At 38.9% G+C, this 23,652-nt stretch overlaps 1 protein-coding gene across 2 annotated transcripts in view; it reads left to right on the forward strand.

The window, feature by feature from the left end:
* LOC125237093 (neutral alpha-glucosidase AB) overlaps positions 1 to 23,652 on the forward strand; it is a 39,949-nt gene that overhangs the window by 10,136 nt on the left and 6,161 nt on the right. For both annotated transcript variants that reach the window (XM_048144050.1, XM_048144051.1), the window contains exons 6-15: positions 7,202 to 7,313; positions 7,948 to 8,092; positions 11,053 to 11,190; positions 11,346 to 11,454; positions 12,885 to 13,024; positions 13,780 to 13,967; positions 15,294 to 15,436; positions 21,501 to 21,598; positions 22,336 to 22,458; positions 23,192 to 23,357. In XM_048144050.1, the coding sequence (XP_048000007.1) occupies positions 7,202 to 7,313; positions 7,948 to 8,092; positions 11,053 to 11,190; positions 11,346 to 11,454; positions 12,885 to 13,024; positions 13,780 to 13,967; positions 15,294 to 15,436; positions 21,501 to 21,598; positions 22,336 to 22,458; positions 23,192 to 23,357 (1,362 nt within the window). The remainder of the gene's footprint in view (positions 1 to 7,201; positions 7,314 to 7,947; positions 8,093 to 11,052; positions 11,191 to 11,345; positions 11,455 to 12,884; positions 13,025 to 13,779; positions 13,968 to 15,293; positions 15,437 to 21,500; positions 21,599 to 22,335; positions 22,459 to 23,191; positions 23,358 to 23,652) is intronic.

Below are 23,652 nucleotides of genomic sequence, written 5' to 3' on the forward strand. Positions count from 1 at the left end.
TTCCTTAGAGGTAAAATTTTTGAAAGTCGCTTATTACGTCAAGTATACAATATATAATACACGTAGCTTAATGTAGAAAATTCAAGTTTTTAGCTTTTATAGACCCGGAATATTTCAATTCTACTAATGCTCATATCGAAACTTTAAGTCGGTCTGGCGGATGGTTGGGTCCATCCGATTGGTCTGGCTGCTTACAAATGGTCTAGTTACAGGTCCCTGCGTATCATATATCAAAATCAGGCTTGAGAAAATGAGGTAAGTTAGAGTCGTTTTTTGCCAACTTTGTCGCGTCTGGTAAAAGTTATATTTATAATAAAATACACATGTACTTACGCAGTGTAAATAAAATTCATAGCTTAAAATTAATCTTGCACAACATATAAACTTTCATTGTTTTATTTCCTTAGAAGTAAAATTTTTGAAAGTCGCTTATTACGTCAAGTATACAATATACACGTAGCTTAATGTAGAAAATTCAAGTTTTTAAGCTTTTATAGACCCGGAATATTTCAATTCTACTAATGCTCATATCGAAACTTTAAGTCGGTCTGGCGGATGGTTGGGTCCATCCGATTGGTCTGGCTGCTTACAAACGGTCTAGTTACAGGTCCCTGCGTATCATATATCAAAATCAGGCTTGAGAAAATGAGGTAAGTTAGAGTCGTTTTTTGCCAACTTTGTCGCGTCTGGTAAAAGTTATGGCCGGCGGAAACGGTCTGGCATTGATGATAACCAATTTCTAACAACGTGCTCTAACACATATATAAAAATCAGCCTTGAGAATTTAAGGAAAGTAAGCACTTTTTTTGTCACCTTCATCACTTGATAGCAAAAAATTGGCCGATGGGCCGAACTAGAAAATATGCACACATTAACCGCCGATATGAACTCTACATTGTCCCAAAGTTTCATCCTTGAGAATTTGAGGAAGGTCTGGCGGGCCTGGGCTCTGGGTCTATATTTGACGACCGGTCTGGCTCAGTCGGTAGTGACTCTGCCTGCTAAGCCGGGGTCCTGGGTTCGAATCCCGGTAAGGGCATTTATCTGTGTGATGAGCACAGATACTTGTTCCTGAGTCATGGATGTTTTCTATGTGGGTGCGCCAAAGTTCATATAAAATTGGTATATAGATCATTAGTAGTCCGAAAATGTTTCTCATACAATTTTACATTATAATGATCATTACTTATAACAATTTTATGTTAATAACTATCGTATCTTCGAATGACATGTTCATAATGTCATTTATAATAAATACATTTTATACTAATGTTAATGCTTATATACTTATTGGTCATAAAGATTGCGAGTAATATAATTTATCGTTATATTATTGTTAACAGAACAAAAATCACATGTGACAGTCCAGTTAGGTGCGACGACGAGCGTAGCGAGGAGGAGCGTGTTAGGTTGACCGTGATCAAACCAGAAACGACTTTTTATTTTTAATGCAAATTAATTGTATATGTCATTGTAAAAGCTCCAAGCGCGCTTCTATGAATGGCGCAAACTTTTCATAGAACTTCTCCAAAACTTTTTAAATAGTTGTATGATGAATGATTTTCTTAAACACAAAATTATGAATGTTATTAAATATTTGTATAAAATTTATGATTAAAAATTTTCGGCTAATGATTATTATGAACAGTGATAGTAGTACATTTGATAGTAATGAAACAAAATTATGATAAGTAAAATTATGAGAAATGATCATTCGGAGCACAAATCGGTATAAACAATAATTTTATAACAAATAATTTTATATGAGCCAATATGGGCCCTTTCTATGTATATAAGTATGTATTTATCCTATATAAGTAAGTATATCGTCGCCTAGCACCCATAGTTCAAGCTTTGCTTAGTTTGGGGCTAGGTTGATATGTGTATAAGGTGTCCCCCAATATTTTGTTTAGTATGATATAAAAAGCGAATCAAATCATGTTTCCTGCCTTCAAATGTGGACTGATTATAAATTGATGCTTTTTTATTTCGTACCTTACAGGAAGAGAATGTGGTAAGAGTTCAAATATACGATAGTTTATCAGATTACCAGTTAACCGAAATAGTACATTACGATCTATCTATCTATAGCAGCCTCTAAAGCGCCCGTCTTCGGACATAGGCCTCCTCTCCATTCCTCCACGCTTGTCGGTCCATTGCCATCCGCATCCAGTTATCGCCAGCAACACATTAGCAGCAGTACATTACGATACAAGTGCGAAAAAAAGGGAGTTCGAAACGAGTGGCGATAAATTAAAACAAGACCGAAGGGAGTTTAGGGAGTGTTTTACATCGACACGAGTTACGAATTTCCTTTTCGCACGTGTATCGTACGACGTTTTTCAGTACAGATAGCCTGCCGAAGTTTCGACCTGGCATATAATGAACCACTTCTCGCACTAGTGCGTAAAAAAACACCATCTGTAGGTACAGAAAAATATATTAAAACTAGCTTTTACCAGTGGCTTCGCTCGCATTAAATTCAAAAATTGTGGAATGCTCCAAACACGTTTCGACCCCACATTTTAGGGATGTGGGGGGTTAAAAGAGACAAAAAGTAGCCTATGTGACTCCATCCCTTCAACTATAAAATCATGTCAATTTATCGCTGCGTTTTGCCGTGAAAAACGGAGAAACAAACAGACACATACTTTCCCATTTATAATATTAGCACAGTATAATAAAGAGTACTATCGTACAGTATGGGCACTCCCTCTCCCGTCTGAAAGTGCCGCCCACCCCCTCTCGGTTAACTGACAGTTACCGCCTGTCAAAAACGCGAACAATCGACCTGTCATATCTCACTCATAAATAAGCATGGTACGCGTTCACCTACACGAGCTTAGAATGTGTGTTAGGAACGCGCCTCTTTCATATATTTGATCGCCAGTGTCCGAGATGTGATATTAGTATGGATTTTAATACATTAATTTGATGTTTCAAAGATAATCGATTAACGTTTCTACATTATAAATACTGAGTTCAAAGACCTAGCACATGTAATCGCTACAATGTAGTACACTTATCTACACGTGTTCTCGTTTGTTTACCTATTTGCACATGTTTTGCCAGAAACAAAGGATTATCTATACTATTTTTTTGTTTATTACAAGCTTTTATTCCACTTGCCTTGTTTAGTTTGGGTCAAAACGTAGAAGCTGAATTTGACCCACCTTCCGGTTTCCGATTGAGCTGAAATTTTGCACACATGTAAATCACGTGACAATGGAATAGGCTACTTGCCTCCTAGTCAAATCAGCTTCTTTTTAAGAACTGTCAAAACGAATTTGAACGACTTGCTAATATGGAATTAATATGAAATCGAATTAAGTGACGTCACGGTCAATTCAGTTACTTTATATATTTCTACCTGACTTATTAAATAGAAATTGGATTTAAAAATAACTTCTGTCCATGTTTTTCTTATAATTATCTTATGCTTTATTTCGTGCATGGTATAATAGTACATTACGATACAAGTGCGTAAAAAAGGAAGTTCGAAACGAGTGGCGATAGATTAAAACACGACCTAAGGGATTTTTGCTTTAGCCGGGTCCACACAGAGCAAGGCAATTTCCTCGCGCGGCAGACGTGCCTCGAGGCAGTGCGTGACGTTGGCCGTTTGCCGCGTGAGCACGCCTCGCTCTGTGTGGACCCGGCTATTTAAGATTATCTTGTCATCTCAAACATTTTCGAACAATCATCTCAGTTATCATTTCACCTTATATCCAAACAAACGTTTTGTCAGTCACGTAGCGATAAGAACTAAGATCAATGATTAGCCGGTGTGTGTAATGTCAGCCGGTCAATGACAGTGATAACAGAGAAATTTTACGTCATCTCTCATTGTTAACTATTTTCAAGTTACATCACAGAAATAGTATTTTATGCAACTGGTGGTTAAAAGAGGTCAAAAAAGGTGAGTGGCGTGGGTAACAATTTGAGGCGAAGGGTAATAAAGACGCCACGAGCATTTTTTGACTCAGTTAAACACCGTTGCATACAATACTTTTTCTACGACCAAGCACTTATTTTGAAAGAAAATTATAAATTCAACAAATACCTACTTTCAGTCATCTTAGTTATCTAGTGGACCGCCTACCATTTTGAATATGCAGTTTGAGTGCAAACTGCATATTCAAAATGGTATGGTTCTTTGAAGCCTGGCCACTAAGACGAATCGAGCCGAGTTGAATCGAGTTCTCATACATTTGAATGCGATTCGACGCGTCGCCAATGAACGCAGCAGAAAACGAAGGAGTCTTGACTCTGCGAATTGGTTTGTTAAGTTGGTAGCAATGTATTTACTGAACTTTAACAGCTATATCGTGTTACTGCTACTAAATGTTTTCAGGGTATAGACTAGATAGACTTGTCCTGACATCTTTTATGTAGGGTTTTAAAGTGACCTTGTGAAGTGCACGACCTTGTAACTCACGAATAACAGTACGAGAGTAGAAAAAAATAATAATAACATACCCTTGAACCATAAAGAAACATTTATTCTCGTTCAGACGGTTTACAACTTTAGCACTAGAAAGCTGAAATTTGGTACCAATATGTATATCAAATACGCCGACAAAAATAAAAAGAGAAACTAAAATAAAAAGTGGAAAAAAAAGTTTTATTAGGGTACCCCGTACCCACACTTAAAGTGGAGCAGTGATTTTTTTTTTTCATTTCAACCCTATCGTGTGATGTATTGTTGGATAGGTATTTAAAAATGAATAGGGATTTACGAAAATGTTTTTTTGATATTGTTAATATTTTTGGAAATAATTGCTCCAAAAGTTAAAAAAAGTAGAACTTTATGACTTTCTAGGAAAATTGTTTTGAACTTGACAGGTTGAATAGTTTTTGAGAAAAATACGGGAAACTACGGAACCCTACACTGAGCGTGGCCCGACACGCTCTTGGCCGGTTTTTATTTCTTTAATATATGATCTTATTTAGATTTTTGATAATATTCAAATTGTCAAAACTGAGGTTCAAATCATGTTCAAGTGTTTTAACTGCACATTTTACTTTGTCAGTCATTCTTTAACTTTATTCACTCCAATAGCGGAGTTAAAGATGTGGTGCGAAAAGGGTTTCCTTCGGAAACGTTCGTATTTGTCATGCTAGTTCAGTCAATGTCAGTACATCTTGTACTGAGACTGACTGAACTAGCATGACACGTTCGTACGTTTCCGTAACAATACGAAGGCAAATCTTTTCCCACTACATCTGTAGCACATATACTTTGTCAAACAAGTCTGTCAGTAAATAAGAACAAAGAAAACTATATGCATCCTTTTTAGGGTTCCGTAGTCAACTAGGAACCCTTATAGTTTCGCCATGTCTGTCTGTCCGTCCGTCCGTCCGTCCGTCCGTCCGTCCGTCCGCGGATAATCTCAGTAACCGTAAGCACTAGAAAGCTGAAATTTGGTACCAATATGTATATCAATCACGCCAACAAAGTGCAAAAATAAAAAATGGAAAAACATGTTTTATTAGGGTACCCCCCCCTACATGTAAAGTGTGATATATTGTTGGATAGGTATTTAAAAATGAATAAGGGTTTACTAAGATCGTTTTTTGATAATATTTATATTTTCGGAAATAATCGCTCCTAAAGGAAAAAAAAGTGCGTCCCCCCCCTCTAACTTTTGAACCATAAGTTTAAAAAATATGAAAAAAATCACAAAAGTAGAACTTTATAAAGACTTTCTAGGAAAATTGTTTTGAACTTGATAGGTTCAGTAGTTTTTGAGAAAAATACGGAAAACTACGGAACCCTACACTGAGCGTGGCCCGACACGCTCTTGGCCGGTTTTCTTTAGGGTGCTATAGAAAAGGATACCTATAGTTTTCTTTGTTCTTATTTACTGACAGACTTGTTTGACAGAGTATATGTTAGCATACAATTTAAAGTATACATGTATCCCTATTTATTAGCAATAAAACATGACTGATAAGTTTATAGCGCGGCACGTATCCACCTATTGACTTGTGACCGGGTCGGCTCTATTAAATGCCTATTAACATGATTAATCTATATTCTGTTGTTATCTGTTTTGTGTTCATCATACTTATGAAGTTATGACACTTATGACCATACATTGGGGTTTTGGGAGCGGGAATGATTTTCACTAGCCCAAAAAGGGTGAAAACGATGAACAACAGACATTACTATATCATTTCTAGGTACATTTGGAGCCAGATACATAGTTTAATCTATATTTCAGTAATTCAAGTTATAAATACACGAATTCATTCCCGCTCCCAAAACCCCGATGTATGCTTATGACTAAAGTGAGACTTCTGGTACGGCTTTGCTTATTGAATTTCCGACCAAAATTAAAATTTTGGTATTTCATGTGTACAAGTATTCGCCACGTGCACGACTGGTGCTTTTTGACAGCTTTTCCATATATACCCTGTTTTTATTGAATTCCGTTAACTTTAAGGGAAGGTTCTTTAGATCAAATACAATTAATTTCTCTAAGAAACTAGCGTTTTAACTCTTACGGTTATCGAGTTATTAAAAAAATAAAAATAATTACTGAACACGTGTGTGACAGCCTTTACCACTTCCTAATGTTATTTGTTTTGACATGTGCCGTCAATCACTTGACACTAACTTGAATATTATTTTTAAGGGTCTCTCACACTAATTAATTCATTTATTATGTATGAAAACGATGAAAAAATTTTTTTGGCGAATTTAACTAAAAGTGATATACAGGATGGTTCCTGATAACGAACCTAACGACGTGTCGAATTTAACGGAAAACAAAAAAAAACACGGTGTATAAATTGTTATTTTCAAGTGGTCACACTACTATTATATAAATTGAAATAGATATCACACACGAAACAAAAAACGACAAGGCCCACTGGTGGCCGAACCGGGAATCGAACCCGGGTCTTCAGCTTACGCGGCTAACGTCATTACCACTAGACCACCCGCCCGCCGTGGTACCTGACGAAATTTCTCCAGTGTAGTTCAGTGGACCTTGTCGTTTTTTCTTTCGTGTATGATATCTATTTCAATTTATAAATTGTATGTTGTCAAATTAGTTCCAATAACTGCCGCTAGTATTAATGTTGGCCCTAGGCCCCTTCTGATGGAAAGTCACATTTAAGTTATTTAGTTGTCTGCAATCATTTGGCGAAATAATAATAAACTTGATTCATAATTTAGTAAAAAATATTACAGGAAGATGACAGCTCACGCGGCGAAAACTTCAAATCTCATCACGACAGCAAGCCGCGAGGCAACGAGGCAATCTCTCTCGATATCACCTTCCCCGAGGCAGACCATGTCTACGGTAAGAAACACTAAGTCTGCATATAGGCTCTGAACTTAGAGCATATGTCATTACGACAGCAAGCCGCGAGGCAACGAGACAGTTTCTATCGATGTTACCTTCCCCGAGGCAGACCATATCTGCGGTAAGAATATCTAGTTACATGTAGGAACTCTGTCAGAGCTTAGCTCAAGTCTCACCAGGACAGCAAGCCGCGAGGCAACGAGGCGGTCTCTCTCGATATCACCTTCCCCGAGGCAAACCGTGTCTTATTATAGGGCTGAACGTAGAACATATCTCATTACGACAGCAAGCCGTGAGGCAACGAGGCTGTCTCTCTCGATGTCACTTTCCTCGAGACAGACCATGTCTACAGTAAGAAGAACTTAATAACGCTACAATCTACATATAGGGTCGAACTTAGTGAGATCAAGTCTCACCACGATAGCATGCCGCGAGGCAACGGAGCAGTTTCTCTCGATGTTACCTTTTCCGGGCAGTCCTTTACTGTTAGTCAACGACCTGTCCTTAACCTCCTTATCTGGTCGTGTAACGTTTTCGTTTACCTTCAAAACCGTTTGAAAAACATTTTTTGTTTACATTTATTTAAATACTTAAAGATAGCTAAGTTTTAAACTGTGTTTATTGTTCCCAGGTATCCCCGAGCACACAGACAACTTCGCCCTTCGCACTACCAGCGGCGGAGACCCGTACCGTCTCTACAATCTGGACGTTTTTGAGTTCGAGCTCAACAGCCGCATGGCTCTGTATGGCTCTATCCCCGTCATGTATGCTCACGGGTGAGTTAGTAGAGACACCATTGATAGAGACAGGTATAGAGCTCAGGCTTCGCCCTTCGTACTACCAGTGGCGAGCTTTACCGCCTCTACGAATTTCACCAGCACAGCAAGCCACGAGGCAACGAGGCATCTCTCGATGTCACCTTCCCCGAGGCAGACCATGATTTACGATAAGAATAACTTTTGAATATATAACATACCTATAGGATTGACCTTGGTGACAACTTCAGATGTTACCAGGCATCGCAGAGGCAACAAGGCAGTCTCAGTCGATAAGAATAACTTATAAATGCTCACGGGTAAGTAGCCAAATTGGTAGAGACACTAGTGATAGAGACAGGTATAGACCGGCTCTACAATCTGGACGTGTTCGAGTTTGAGCTCGACAGCCGCATAAATATATGGCTCATCAACGCGTCTGTATCGCTGCGGGTGAGTTTAATTTCATTTTATACATACATGACATACAGAAGATACAGAAACTTGCAAATTGAATGTCACAATTAAAACTATGTCTCACAGTCAACTTCTACGATATCCACGAAAACGGGTGACAACAGTAATTATCACGGTAGATGGCGCTTTACTTTCATCTAATAAGTTTTATATTTGTTGGTGAAATTAAATAGGTAAGACTAAATAAAATCTCGTCAAACTTTATATGTTAAAACCATTACAAAACACAAATTTACTAAAACTCGATGTAGACACATCCACGGCTCCGATGTCTTATTACTCTTATTGAACTTCTTCAAATCTTTCCTCAATAACGTTTCTTCATGCACTTGGCTATAGTTTCCATTCAGTTGAATGAAATCATTACCGTGATTTAGTATAATCTTTTCACTAAGTTGAATTGATATGTTGTTACCCTCGTTCTTCATAATTTCATCATTTTCATCATCACGCAGTAGAATTGAGTTGTTACTGTGTTTTATTATCGTTTTATCATTCACTTGGACTGCGTTGATGTTACGGTCTTTCGTCATTATAGTTTCACCATTCAGTTGAATTGTGTTACCGTTTTTACTCAAAATAGTTGCAATATCACATAGTGAATTGAGTTGTTGTGGCCGTCTTTCGTCATAATAGTGTTGTAATCATGCAGTTGCATTGAATTGTTAGTATCTTTACTCATTATAGGTTCACTACACAGTTGAATTGAGTTGTTACCGTTATTCCTCACACAGGTTTTAATATCACACAGTTGAATTGATTTGTTATGACGACGTTTCATACTTGCTCTGTCATCACACAGTTGAATTGAGTTGTTACCGTTATTCCTCACATAAGTTTTAACATCACACAGTTGAATTGATTTGTTATGACGGCGTTTCATACTTGCTCCGTCATCACACAGTTGAATTGAGTTGTTACCGCTATTCCTCACACAAGTTTTAATATCACACAGTTGAATTAATTTGTTATGACGGCGTTTCATACTTGTTCCTTCATCGCACAGTTGAATTGAGTTGTTACCGTTATTCCTCACACAAGTTTTAACATCACACAGTTGAATTGATTTATTATGACGGCGTTTCATACTTGCTCCGTCATCACACAGTTGAATTAAGTTGTTACCGCTATTCCTCACACAAGTTTTAATATCACACAGTTGAATTGAGTAGTTAAACGGAAAAAGTTGTATCACTGGAAGAAAAGCTGTTGTTACATCACTGTAGTCTAAATGTTGGCAATGTGCGGACAAAGTTATAACGCTAGTGCCCAGCGTGAAGCTTATTAGGTTCAGGACCCGCATCTCCTGAGACCTAAATGTCAGGGCACCTCAGAATTAATTCTTCACTTAATTTATTTCGATTTTGGTTTCAATTCTCAAATGCTCGGAAGGTCCGGTATTTTCTATTTAGGTCAGAAGATTTTACCACGGACGGCCCGTATAAACTGATGTCTTGTAAGAATTTTTGAACATGATTAACTTATTTACACAAGTTAATGTTTATTTGTCTCTCATTAGGAAAAAGCCTAATGAAAAACAAACAAATAATCATTAACTATACTAAAATTTGATAAACACACGTTGGTTTATGTATTTGGTTGTTTAACATAAATGTTATAGCTACCCGAAAATGTACGGATTATTTGTTTACGGTCTTTTAAATAGAATAGAATATTTGTTTATTCCATTCACCACAAAAAAATGTAATTTAGGTACCTACATTAATTTTATATTAGCTAAAACTAATCAAATTTTAAATTTGTGGTGAAGTTTGGTGCCCGAACTAGGAATACTAAAAGTACAGAGTACAGAGTTTAAATTCATTATACGCGATTTAATCCGTTTCCATAGTTTTATTTCATGAGTAACTATCGCGGTAACCGGAGACAATATTATACAGAGTACAAGTTAATCTTACCTACGTAACTTGCCTTATTTCAATCTCAAAGTGCTCTCAAGTGTCGGAACAAGTCTCTATTCCACAGTATAATAAAGATTACTATCCACTATGGCCACTCCCGCTCCCCGCTGAAAGTACCGCCCACCCGCTCTCGGTTACCACACACTTACCTGTCAAAAACGCGACCAGTCCACCTGTCATATCTCATACAAGCATGGTACACGTTCATCTACACGAGCTTCATGGTTAGTATTCCAAAAATACGCACTAAGCGTTTCGCTTCAACATTTATTTTGCGAACCGCCAAGGAGTGGAATGCCCTGCCTGAGTCTGTGTTTCCGCATGAGTACAATCCAGGTCTCTTCAAAGCAAGAGTGAATAGGTATCTCATAGGGAAGCGTGCTCCACCGTAGACTACATCATCACTTACCATCAGGTGTGGTCAAACGTCTACTTATTCATACTAACAAAAAAAAAGCTTAGACTGCGTAGGAACGCGCCTCTTTCATATATCTGATCGCCAGTGTCCGAGGTTACACTGAATGGTTTATTTTAACGATGTACCGCCGACTAGTCAACTTTAATATGTCTCTTTGTTCACAGATCTAAGCGTACTGCGGGCGTTTTCTGGCACAACTCTGCCGAAACTTGGGTGGATGTGGTCAATCACGCTGAGGGCACTGTTGTCTCCTCATTGGTCAATCTGGTCACCGGGGGGCAGAAGAAGCAGGTTGATGCCAGGTAAACATATTTTATATCATTTTTACAACTTACATACAATCACGCCTGTATCTCATAAAGGGTTAGGCAGTGCAGAGACTCATGTGCAAATTGCCAGCCTTTCGCCTACGCCACGTATGTAAAATACTTCAACATACAACTATACTTTTTCGCAGATTCATGAGTGAGTCCGGCATTGTGGATGTGTTCGTGATGCTTGGCAACCGGCCTAAGGACGTCTTCAGACAGTACACACGACTCACTGGTGTGATGCCTTTACCTCCCGTAAGTAAAATGAATACTTGACATTTATTGACAGACGGACAACTAAAAAAAAACAATTTGTGTGCACGTTGATGCGATTTATATGAAAATAAATGTTATTTTATAATGTTTAGTTTAAACCCAGTTTTTTGAGAGCCTAGCAGTATTATAAAAAAGATCAGCATATTAGAATTGCCTTATTAAAAACTAAAATATTGTACTGTATGCAACACTAATGCATACTAGCTCTAGTATATAAAAATAAAATAAATAAAAATACGTTTATTACCATAACACAAAAAAGAGTACAGCAATGGAAAAAAAAGTAATATGTTAATTCACTTAAGCTAAGCATAAAATAAGAGCTAAGTACTTTTTTTTTCGTGCTTGGTAAAAGGATTCAGGTCTCAACATGTGCTAGGTTATAATACCCAGCGTTGATTTTCAGACTGATCCTTATTCCTTTTGCCAGGGTTAACATCATTAGTAACAATAATTATGAGTTTTATTTATAATGTATCTCTATGCCAAATAAATATTTTCTATTCTATAAGGTGTCACTTACGTTATTTGACTCAATTTAACTCTATACTCCGAGACAGTTGTTTCATTCAACGTCCCACATCACATGGCGGCCCTGCCAGAATAAAAAGTGCAATCGCTTCAGATGCCTAAACCCGTTCGGCTACCCGAGTCTCAGCGGCTTTGGTTGATTTTTTTGCCTCAAATCTGCTGTAAGGCCTTTTATTTAGCTAAATGTGAGGCTAGTGGCCCATTTCTTAGTTACAAATTACAATTGATAGTCGCTGTCTAATATGACAAGTTGAAAGGAGACTTCCGATTGTAACTTGCGCGATGACATGGGGTTCTTTAGTAGTATTTAGGGTTCTCATAGGTCGGCAATGCATAAGTGGCTCCCCTGATGTTATGTCCATGGGCGGCGATAACTGCTTCCCATCTGGCGGCTCGTCTGCTCGTTTGCTGGCTTTGCAGCCTTTATCATAACTAACCTAACCACAAAATTAAAATTTTGGAAAACCCCTGACCGCGACATAGTAAACCGATTTTCATTTAACATGGCTAAGAACACTCGCGATTAATCCAGTTTTCAAACAAAAAAAAAACTATATCTAAATCGGTTCATCCGTTCGGGAGCTACGATGCCACAGACAGACAATCATACAGACACGTCAAACTTATAAGACCCCCGTCGTTTTTGCGTCAGAGGTTAAGAAAAAACTTGTTACTTTTAGCTTTGAGAAATGGACCCTAGGTGGCCTAGGTCGAATAATAATACAATATCTCTGCTTTGTCTAAAGGTTGACTGGTAGAGAATGGTGTCTGGCATTAAGTCCGTCTTTTGTACTATAAGTTTTCTTTCTTTGTGAACAATAAAGATTAAATAAATTAATTAATTAATTTGAAATAAATGTTTATTTATATCCCAACAGAAATTCTCCATCGCCTACCACCAATGCCGCTGGAACTACGTGGACGAGAATGACGTGCGACAGGTTGACGACAATTTTGACGTGCACGACATTCCCATGGACGCTGTATGGCTCGACATCGAATACACGGACAGAAAAATGTGAGTATACAGGGTGTATATTTAAAAATATTTTAAGCGGGTTACTCACGTATTAAGTCGATATAGCGTTCGACATGTTTCGATCCAGTTTCGAGTACCTTTCTCAAGAGTAGCGACCCCGCCTTTACATGTCGAGAGCGCGACGCATACTGCGGGCGCTTGCTCGGTGTGAAATTGGATCGAAACATGTCGAACGCTATATCGACTTAATACGTGAGTAACCCGCTTAAAATATTTTTAAATATGTATGAGTCTCACGGGAGTTTTATAGTTAATACAGGGTGTATTTTGATAGATTCCGTGCTGTTTGGTGAAAACGGTTTTAGAAGACAATTCCTTGATTTCATATTAATTAGGATTGGCATTTAGAGATTTTGGAAAAAACATACGGGATGTTAGAGAATGTACTTGTTTTAAAGACAGGGCCGATCGCGATACATTATTACCTTTTTTACCAACGTTTCGTGGTCGCGGAAGACTGACGTCCCAGCGAAATATCAATGGAGATGTAAACAACACCAAATTACCCGATATTCGTTTTTATCAAAGACGTAACTCCGCATAGACGGATAAAGTCTAAGAAAAAAACGTACCTCAATTCAAAGCCCTAGAGAAAAAAGCACGGTGGCCTAGATGGCGTTACACTTGAGGAAGGCTGTCACTGGGTGATCGTGTCGCTGTTTGATCTAAAGAACCATCCCTTAAAGTTAACGGAATTCAATAACAACAGGGTGTATGTACATTTTTATTCGCAGGTACTTCACCTGGGACGCCGAGAAGTTCCCCCACCCCGCCGAAATGGTCGCCAACCTAACCGCTAAAGGCCGAAAACTCATCGCCATCATAGACCCTCACATCAAGAGGGAACCTGGCTACTTCCTGCATGAAGACGCCACTGAAAATGGATATTATGTGAAAGACAAGGATGGGAAAGATTATGAAGGTTAGTATCTAGTTACGACCGGTTTGGCGCAGTCGGTAGTGACCCTGCCTGCTGCGCCGCGGTCCCGGATTTGAATCCGGGTATGGACATTTGAGGAGTGTCTTTTCAAAAGGACTTATTTCTATAACTCAACAAGGTTTATTTCTCTAGGAAGACATAGATAAAAATAACCCTGTTGACTTATAGAAATAAGTCCTTTTGAAAAGACACTCCTCATTTATTCGTGTGATGAGCACAGATATTTGTTCCTGAGTCATGGATGTTTTCTATGTATGTAAGTATTTATATATTATATATATCGTTGTCTGAGTACCCGCAACACAAGCCTTCTTGAGCTTACCGTGGGCCTCAGTCAATCTGTGTAAAAATGTCCTATAATATTTATTTATTTATTTATGTAGTCTAACTCGTGAAAGCTTCAGGCCTTCTGGTCCTAAACAGGTCAGTATATAATAAAATATTTTATACTATTAAACGAGCAATTCTTGTATATTTATTTATTTATATATACCGACGATCTCGGAAACAGCTCTAACGATTTCGCTGAAATTTGTTATGTGGGGGTTTTCGGGGGTGAAAAATCGATCTAGCGTAGCCTTAGATCACGGAAAACGCGAATTTTCGAGTTTTTATGAGTTTTTCTTTCGCGTTTGTAAACGTAAAATATGGTCCTTAATTTCGCCGCGCGCGCATCGATTCCGCTTAGCTCAGTCGTACGAGGTCGGTCTAATGTACGCAGATAGATCGTAGGTGTCAGGGTTTCGAATCCCGGACAGAAATTATGTTTTTGTTTTTCTATTTATAAGAGTTTTTTTTTATCTAAAGACGTGATATATTAAAATAGAGCCGAGCGAAGCTCGGTCGCCCAGATATTAAAAAAAAAAAGTCATTACGCGTGTTCGAGCTCTTGAAAGCTCCGGGTCTTCCGTCCTACACGGAGCTCGGCCTTCGCGATAAGAACACTTGTAGGTAAGTACTGTTCTGTAGTCGAGTAGTTATCTCTAGACAGCTTCGGGTCTTACACGGAACTCGGCCTTCACATTTAGACACTTACTATTGTGCATTTAAATTTAGACTCTTGTACTGAAGCCCGAAGAGGAATCAGAATCAGAATCTCTTTATTTGTGAGTCACAATTATTAAAATATCGAGGAAACTGCGTGTAAAACGGCTCCGGGCCTTCGGCCCTGCACGGAACTCAGTCTTTGCTGGGCACATGCACTCTATTTATTATTTATTTAGACTTTATTGCACAAATAAAGAAAAATGTACAGAATAATTATAACCATTGGTCAAACAAAGTTGTATATCAGTGTTTTGTTCCCAGGTTGGTGCTGGCCCGGCTCGTCATCCTACCTAGACTTCTTCGACCCCAAAGTCAGCCAGTACTATTCCGAGCGATTCCAGTACAAGAACTGGCCTGGCTCTAGCAAAGATGTCCACCTCTGGAACGATATGAACGAACCTAGTGTAAGTGGAATACGAGCCCTACAAAGAAGTTTCTTCAGTTGTAAAATGAACTGTGCGGCAAACTTTATTCAACTTTCGTCACTACAAAGAGGATCGAGTATTATAAAGAGTTACTGTCGAAGTAAGTCATGTCAATTGGTTGTCATAAAATTTTCTCTGTTATTATTTTAATATTTTTAGATTTATTTGATTAATTTTATGTAGAATATTATTTTTTGAATTGTGAAAAGTGGTATCAAGTAATTCGGTAAAATGAAATGTGCCGGCTGTCCCTTAAAAATTCGTCCGAACGAAGAAATGATTAATTGCAGTTCTAAATCCTGCAAACAGTGCTTCCACACAGCCTGCATACAATCACAGTGCCTATCAACACTCGACATCAAAAACTGGGTATGTCCGGACTGTTATGCAAAGAATAGGAAAGGCGGCGACAACACGCAAACCCCAGTTCGTTTCTCCCATGAAAATGTCACATTAAGGAACAAACCGAACTCACAAAGATCAGGTACTGGTCCAGTAGGTCGCGCCGCTACCAGTGTAGTCCCAAAAGTGGGCTCCGCTGCGACATCCGTCACTCCTACAACCACAGCCCCCACAGCCCCCGTCCCCGCTCCTGTCACAGCGACTCCAGCTACTATCCCGCTGAAACACGCTAATGATTTGCAATCCCTCTCATCAGAAATATCAAAATTCAGAGATAGCGCCCGGGAAACATGGGTTTCGCTCGAGGCTCGCTTAGATGCTATAAGTGATAAAATCTCAAAATATGACTCAGCATTGAAAGAACTAGAGGCTCTGAAAAATGAGAATATTGAATTAAAAGTGACAGTATCACATCTACAAAACCAGATAAATAGCCAAGCTCAACTGTTTCTGAGGAACGAGATTGAAGTAGTTGGTCTTGAGGAATACCCAGACGAAAACCCCTACCACCTGGCGTTAACAGCGGCGGCAAAACTCGGTGTACCCCTTCAAGATGCCGACTTAATGTACGTCTCACGGGCAGGTCCAAAACACCAAGACAATTATGGAAATGTAAAGCAGTTGCAGCGACCTCTAGTGATGTCGTTCATTCGGCGTGTCAAACGGGATGAACTCCTAAACAAAGCCAGGGCTCGTAAAAAGCTAGATAGCAAAGATATAGTCGGGCAAGGGCCTGAAAGGATAGTTTTCATAAATGAACGTTTAACATATGAAAACCGTCGGTTATTTCGGAATTCTAGAGATTTCGCACGTTCACATGAATTCAAACATATTTGGACCCGTAACGGAGCTATCTTTCTCAGAAAAAACGATGCGTCAGAAGGAAGCCCTGCGATTCGTATCCACAGTGATGAAGACCTCGGCAAGCTATCCGAAAAGGCGACGACAGACCGAAACGTTCCCCTACGACATGCATCGGATTTTACACTATTTACAACCAATAATTAAATTAGTATTTAGTGTTTACTTACTATTATCATTCTTACTCTCTTTCGGATGCTGTCTATTACTTTTGCTTATTTTCTGTTTACTATCGTGGTCTCAAAGTAAGTACACCAACCCACACTTCACACTATATACACTTTATACACCTACACACTACACTATTCCACAAAACTCTCATTTTGAAGTTCTACGTCGTGCAAATGGTAATATTTTTCTAAATAATCTAATGGTCTCTCTGTTGACTTCCTATGTGGCTGTTTTCCGTATGTATTGCAAGATATCATACCTCCCAACCATGTACCCATGGCTACCTTAAACCTACTGCATGATATTGATAATACTTATAAGATTAACTGCCACACTTTGTCATACCCAGAAGAGTGCTGCGAGGTAATGTCGAAATTTAAATTAAAAATATTAAGTCTGAATATCAGAAGTTTACAAAAGAATTTTAATACGTTTCTCGTTCTTCTGAAACGTACGGGCATAGAGTTCGATGTGATAGTTTTATGTGAATGTTGGATTAATGTGCATTCCATTATCTATCAAATTCAAGGTTATTCATCTTTTAACACTACTAAATTCATAAATAAGTCTGGCGGAGTAGTCATATATGTCAATAATAAGTGGGCCCCAGTTAGTAAGGAGTTAAAAGTTGATGATGCTAACTGCTTACTCGTAGAAGTACCCAATGCCTTCCAGGTAGTGGGGGTGTACAGATCTCCGAGCTTCCATAACATCGATCCTTTCATTTCGTCCCTAGACTCCGCTCTTAATTCCATCTCTTCTTGCCCCTGCCTTGTTTTTGCCGGAGACCTAAACATAGACATACTAGATACGAGCAGTATTCATTCTAAGTCATCCGAATATCTTTGTTTGCTGGCAGAGCACGGTCTTCTTTCTTGCATACATACTGTGACTCATAAAAAATCGTGCCTTGATCATATTTTTATTTCGGGTAATTGTCAAGCTGAATCCGTCGTCTGTTCCACGGATCTAACTGACCACGACATCACTATGGTAGGTATCTCACCTAAAATACGAAAACAAATCCGTGCTGTCCGCACTAAGACTTACATTGATTTTACCTCAGTGAGATCGGAACTAAAATCTATTGACTGGAACCCAGTCTTACAAAGTTGCAACCTTGCCGATGCTGTTGAAATTTTTTCCACTAAAGTTTCTACCGCGGTAACAAATAACTCCAAAGTTATAAAATTGAGTCGGTCCAAACTCATCCTTCAACCATGGATGACCCCGGGTTGCTTAAATGTTCCAAGCTTAGAGATAAACTCCATATGGAATCCCGTAAAGACCCTTTTAATAAGTACAAATTGTTAGTATATACTCGCTACCGAAACTTTCATAGATCCCTTCTCAGAAAATTAAAGTCTGAATATGACAATCAAGAATTAGCCAAGCATAAAAACTGCCCTAAAAAGCTCTGGAACTCAATTAGACGTATCACACATAGCAATGCAACCTTTAAGTCCTCTGACGATCTCCTTAAAATGAAACCCACAATTTCCGAGTCCCTTGACGTATGTAACACGCATTTCTCAACAGTCGGCTCAAAACTAGCTGAGGTTATACTTCAGAAACTAAACACCAGTCAAGAAAACCTAGCGTCGAAAGTAGTCACTGCGAAAAATAATAGCTTCTCTGGCTCCTTTTGTATTGAACCTACTGACCCGAACGAAGTTCAAAGTCTTATAGACAGACTGGACATTAACAGTGCCGCTGGTCAAGATGGTGTTAGTAACTTACTTTTGAGATATATTGGTGATATTGTATCTCTCCCACTTTCGTCGATATTCAACCTTAGTTTCGCATCTGGCTCGTTCCCCCAGGATTGGAAAACTGCGGCAGTAGTTCCAGTACATAAAGGAGGGCCTACTAATACTCCGAACAATTACCGTCCGATCTCACTTCTTGGAGCTTATTCCAAAATACTCGAACGTCTGGTAAACAAGCGTCTTGTCAAATTCTTAGAAAAAAATCAACTCCTCTCCGACCGTCAATTTGGCTTTCGACAAGGGAAATCTACCGAGGAAGCTGTAAAAAAATTGACCGATACTGTCGTCTCACATCTTGATGACGGCAAAGGTTGTATAGGTATATTTCTCGATTTGGCGAAAGCTTTTGACACGGTGTCAATCCCAATACTACTAAGAAAACTGGAAGCCTTTGGGATCCGTGGCAAATCTTTGGATTGGTTTTCTAGCTATCTTACGGGTAGAAACCAGCACATAAGAATCAGTAACGTCGTGAGCTCTGTGAAACCTGTATCATTCGGCGTTCCTCAGGGCAGCATACTAGGACCTACATTATTTATTTCTTACATTAACGACATCATGTCCCTAAAGCTCAAAAACTGTGATTTTTTCTGTTATGCCGATGACACAGCCTTGGTGTTTCATGCTGACTCGTGGCGAGATACTTATGAATTGGCTTCGGCAGGTTTGCAACAGCTATTTGTTTGGCTAAACCAAAATCTTTTAACTCTGAACGCTGACAAAACTAAATTCATAGGATTTCATAAAACAGCTGCATCATATCCTCCTTCCGCCTTTTCATGTCTTAAAATCCACAGCCACTCTTGCATAGCATCACCTAACTCTCATCTTTCCGTCTGTCCTTGTGCCACTATAAATAGAACCAGTTCACTCAGATATTTGGGCGTTATAATTGACGAAAACCTTAATTTTAAAAAACATATTTTAGTGACGGCTGGTAGGGTTCGCAAACTAATATATACCCTGAAAATCTTACGAGAGGTTGGGGATTTTCACCTGATTCGAATGATGTACTTGGCTCTATGCCAGACTGTTTTAAACTATTGCATACTCGCATGGGGTGGCTCAGTTAAGTCAACAATGATTACTTTAGAGCGAGCTCAAAGGGCTGTTCTGAAGGTATCTTTGGGATTGCCCCGCCGATTTTCTACTTCAGAACTTTTCACAAAAGCACACGTACTAAGCGTTCGTAAGTTATTCTTACTGCGTGCTTCCCTATATGTACACTCGATGGTCTGTCATGAGTCTGTTTCTGACAAATTAGCTTTGTCCCAAAAGAGAGTCTACCAAATCCCTATACCTCTTGTTAGATCTACTTTTGCGATGAGATTCTCAGGTTTCCTCTTTCCGCATATATATAATAATTTAATAAAAAACTGCGATATAAGACACTGCAACCCATCTGAAGCAAAAAGACATATCCAAAGGAAGCTATTCTCGTTGGATTATGTAGAAACAGAGAACATTCTAAAATGATTTTCTTTATTCACATACGCACACACACAAACACACACACACACACACACACACACACACACACACACACACACACACACACACACACACACACACACACACACACACACAAACACACAAACTGAGTACCTACAGAATATCTTCTTCTTATTTTTTTTTTTTTTTTTTTAGTTATAGTAAACATATTTATGTTAATACTTTCGTTGTCCTAGCTATTACTTACTCTCTTGAGGTTCAGGTCCCCACGATACAGGCTGTGCCTAGTGTGGGGGCCATTGCATATGTTTCTTGATTATGTACTTCTTGAAAATAAATATTGTTATTGTTATTGTTATAAGTAAAATGCGTAATCACAGTGCATAGACTGCCATCTCTTGACACACGCTTATAACTTTTGAACCTCAGATTTGACAATTTGGTCCATATTCTTAGCTCGATATGTGTGAAAATGTCAAATTAGCGCCATCTAGCTGAGCGTACCCCAAAGGTGTAATGCCATCTAGCCCACCGTATCTTTTTCTGTATGGTACTGAGGTACGTTTTTTTCTTACACTATCTGTCTATACGGAGTTATATATGTCTTTGGTCACTATAATCTCTCACAACGCGCAAGTTTCCACAGTTTAGGAATATTTCGCTCGCTCGAGTATGAATTTAAAGTAGTCTGTCAGCGTAGCAAATGGAAATCCGTGGTCTTAGACTAGCCTACCCCTCTCCTGTGGGAAACAGGCGTGATTTTATGTATGTATGATATAAGTATGAAAACGAATTTTAGCACGAGGTGTTACATTCCCGCCTTGTAAAATGTAAGTATTGTTAACTACAAAAAAAATACATATCATAAGAAAACAATGAATCAATGGCACAACACTATTACTCGAGCATGCCCATTCCATCACTAGATGGCATGCGCCATCTTGGATTTACGCGGACGGATCGATAGCGTCGCATGGATTGTGATGAACGAATTATTTATTAAAATCTCTATAGGACCTTGGAATCAATTCCTTTTCGTGAGTTAATAGTATGTACTAGATGTATGTAATGTATTGTATGTAACAAATATAGGGACCGTTTAAAAATTAAGAATCGTATTCTGTGTACGTAGCCGAATGGCACAAACGCTCACGAAACGAAACGCTCGTAGATATCTTTATCGCTATTGTGTGTTGGTGCGACAGAGCCAGACTACCTTTCGCGCTGTTTCGTTTTCGTTTCGCGTCGCAGAAATGCCACTCGGATACGACACCTGCAAAAAATACATGGAAGGTTAGCTGTTTGGGATAATCGGCCACATATTTGTTTAGCTTAAAGAAAATTGAGTATACGGGTTTTTCTGTTTCAACAATAAAAATATTTGACAGGTATTCAACGGTCCGGAAATCACGATGCCCAAGGACTGCCGCCATTACAAGCCTCCCCAAGACGGCCATGATGGACTCGCCTCTTATTGGGAACACAGGTATTATTGTAATTATTACAAACTGATAGGAATCAAAAGTTTAAATTAAAATACCTTAAGTAATAAGTTTTTTTTTTTCAAAAATTTAATTTTTGGCACAATCTTTTATCGCCGACTGTACCTTTCTTTCAACAGTCATCTACTGCTCTCCGAGACGTTTCTAAACACCCCTTACTCGATGGGTTACGACGTTTCATGACAGAGTTCCTATTACCACCTTTCTGCTCAGTCAGACGAGCTCCATGATGCCATAATATTGCATTGTCACGTGATTTACATATATGTGCAAAATTTCAGCTCAATCGGAAACCGAGAAGTGGGTCAAATTTAGCGTCTACGTTTTGACTCACACTAACATAGTAACAAGACGACAACGACGAAAAATGTACGCTTTAACTCGTGCAATCCACTTTTGTATGTCCGGATGCTCAAGCTATTTTTGTGAAATATTGTGAAAATGGCTATGATTCTAACTTTCGTCGATCCAGGTTTTGCATAACCATAGTGTCTATGGCCAATAGCGCTTAAGACTATCGTAAGTTAACTGTGATAATGACTCGACGAACACATGTTTTCACTTTTTCTCTTTCTAAGCACATAGCGGGGTCTACAGATTGAAGTATTATTAGTTTAATTTTTCCAGCTATGAATTGTTAGAAATATTAGATTCATGTAAAGAATAATTTAGTCAGCGATGTGTATCGAACTGATTTTATAGTAAAATATCTGTTTTCCAGACACGTCCACAACGAATACGGTCTAGCCCACATCAGTGGCACCCACCAGGGCATGTTGGACCGCGCCGACGGCAAATACAGGCCCTTCATACTCACCCGTTCAGCTTTCGCTGGCACTCAGAGGTAATAATAAACTGCAAGAGTTTACCAAATCTCACAATAGATGGCGCTGTGCTGATAGCGGCGATTTCTACAACGCGCAGATTTTTATTGGGAATTTTGGGATTCTATATACACTACCGTCAAAAAGTTTAAGACCAAACACAATGTTCAGTGTCATTGTTATAAACCCTTCTAAAAATCATCAAACTAAATTTGTAATCAATAGAAAACAACGTAATCTTATTATATTGATCGGCAACCCATTTGTTCTGCAAGAAGACAACGATCCCAAACACTCAGCAAAGATCTGTAGAAGCTACACAGTCAATAAGGAACGCCAAGGTGTGTTAAAAAATATGATTTGGCCACCGCAATCCCCAGACCTTAACCCGATCGAACTTTTATGGGATGAACTCGACCGTAGAGTCCGAAGACAATGCCCGACATCTGATTCCGACATCCGGTTCCGATCAACTCGTGTCGATTTTTAACCCCCGACGCAAAAACGACGGGGTATTATAAGTTTGACGTGTCTGTGTGTGTGTCTGTCTCCCGAACGGATGAACCGATTTAGATTTAGTTTTTTTTGTCTGAAAGCTAAGAAAATCGGGAGTGTTCTTAACCATGTTTCATGAAAATCGGTCTACTATGTCGCGGTCGGGGATATTTTCAATTTTAATTTAGTGGTTGTTAATTTATCGCCACTCGTTTGGAACTTTCTTTTCGCGCTTGTATCTTAATGTATTATTTTCAGATACGCAGCCGTCTGGACAGGCGACAACATGGCCGATTGGGGTTTTCTGGCCGTCTCCATTCCCCAATGCATCTCCATGTCCATCGCTGGAATAAGCTTCTGTGGCTCCGATGTCGGCGGATTCTTCAAATACCCTGAACCCGAGCTGATGACCAGATGGTACCAGGTTAGTGAAGGTTTCATATAAATTAGTTTTGTGACGACAATCAAGAATAAAATTTGTCTGAAAACCAACTTTTTTCATGTTCAAAATGTAGATTATTTCTTATAGTTTATTTAATTAACACAAAAGCAATACTTTTATTGAAATTTCGTGCTTAGTTTTCGTCACAAAATTGACATCGAGTTAATTTTTGTTAACGACTTTTGGGTCCCAATTTTAGAAAATGCCTACATACTTAATCTTGATGACCGGTCTGGTGCAGTCGGTAGTGACCCTGCCTGCTGCGCCGCAGTCCCGG

Source organism: Leguminivora glycinivorella, chromosome 20 (genome assembly GCF_023078275.1).
Source record: "Leguminivora glycinivorella isolate SPB_JAAS2020 chromosome 20, LegGlyc_1.1, whole genome shotgun sequence".
In the NCBI taxonomy this organism is placed as follows: domain Eukaryota; kingdom Metazoa; phylum Arthropoda; class Insecta; order Lepidoptera; family Tortricidae; genus Leguminivora; species Leguminivora glycinivorella.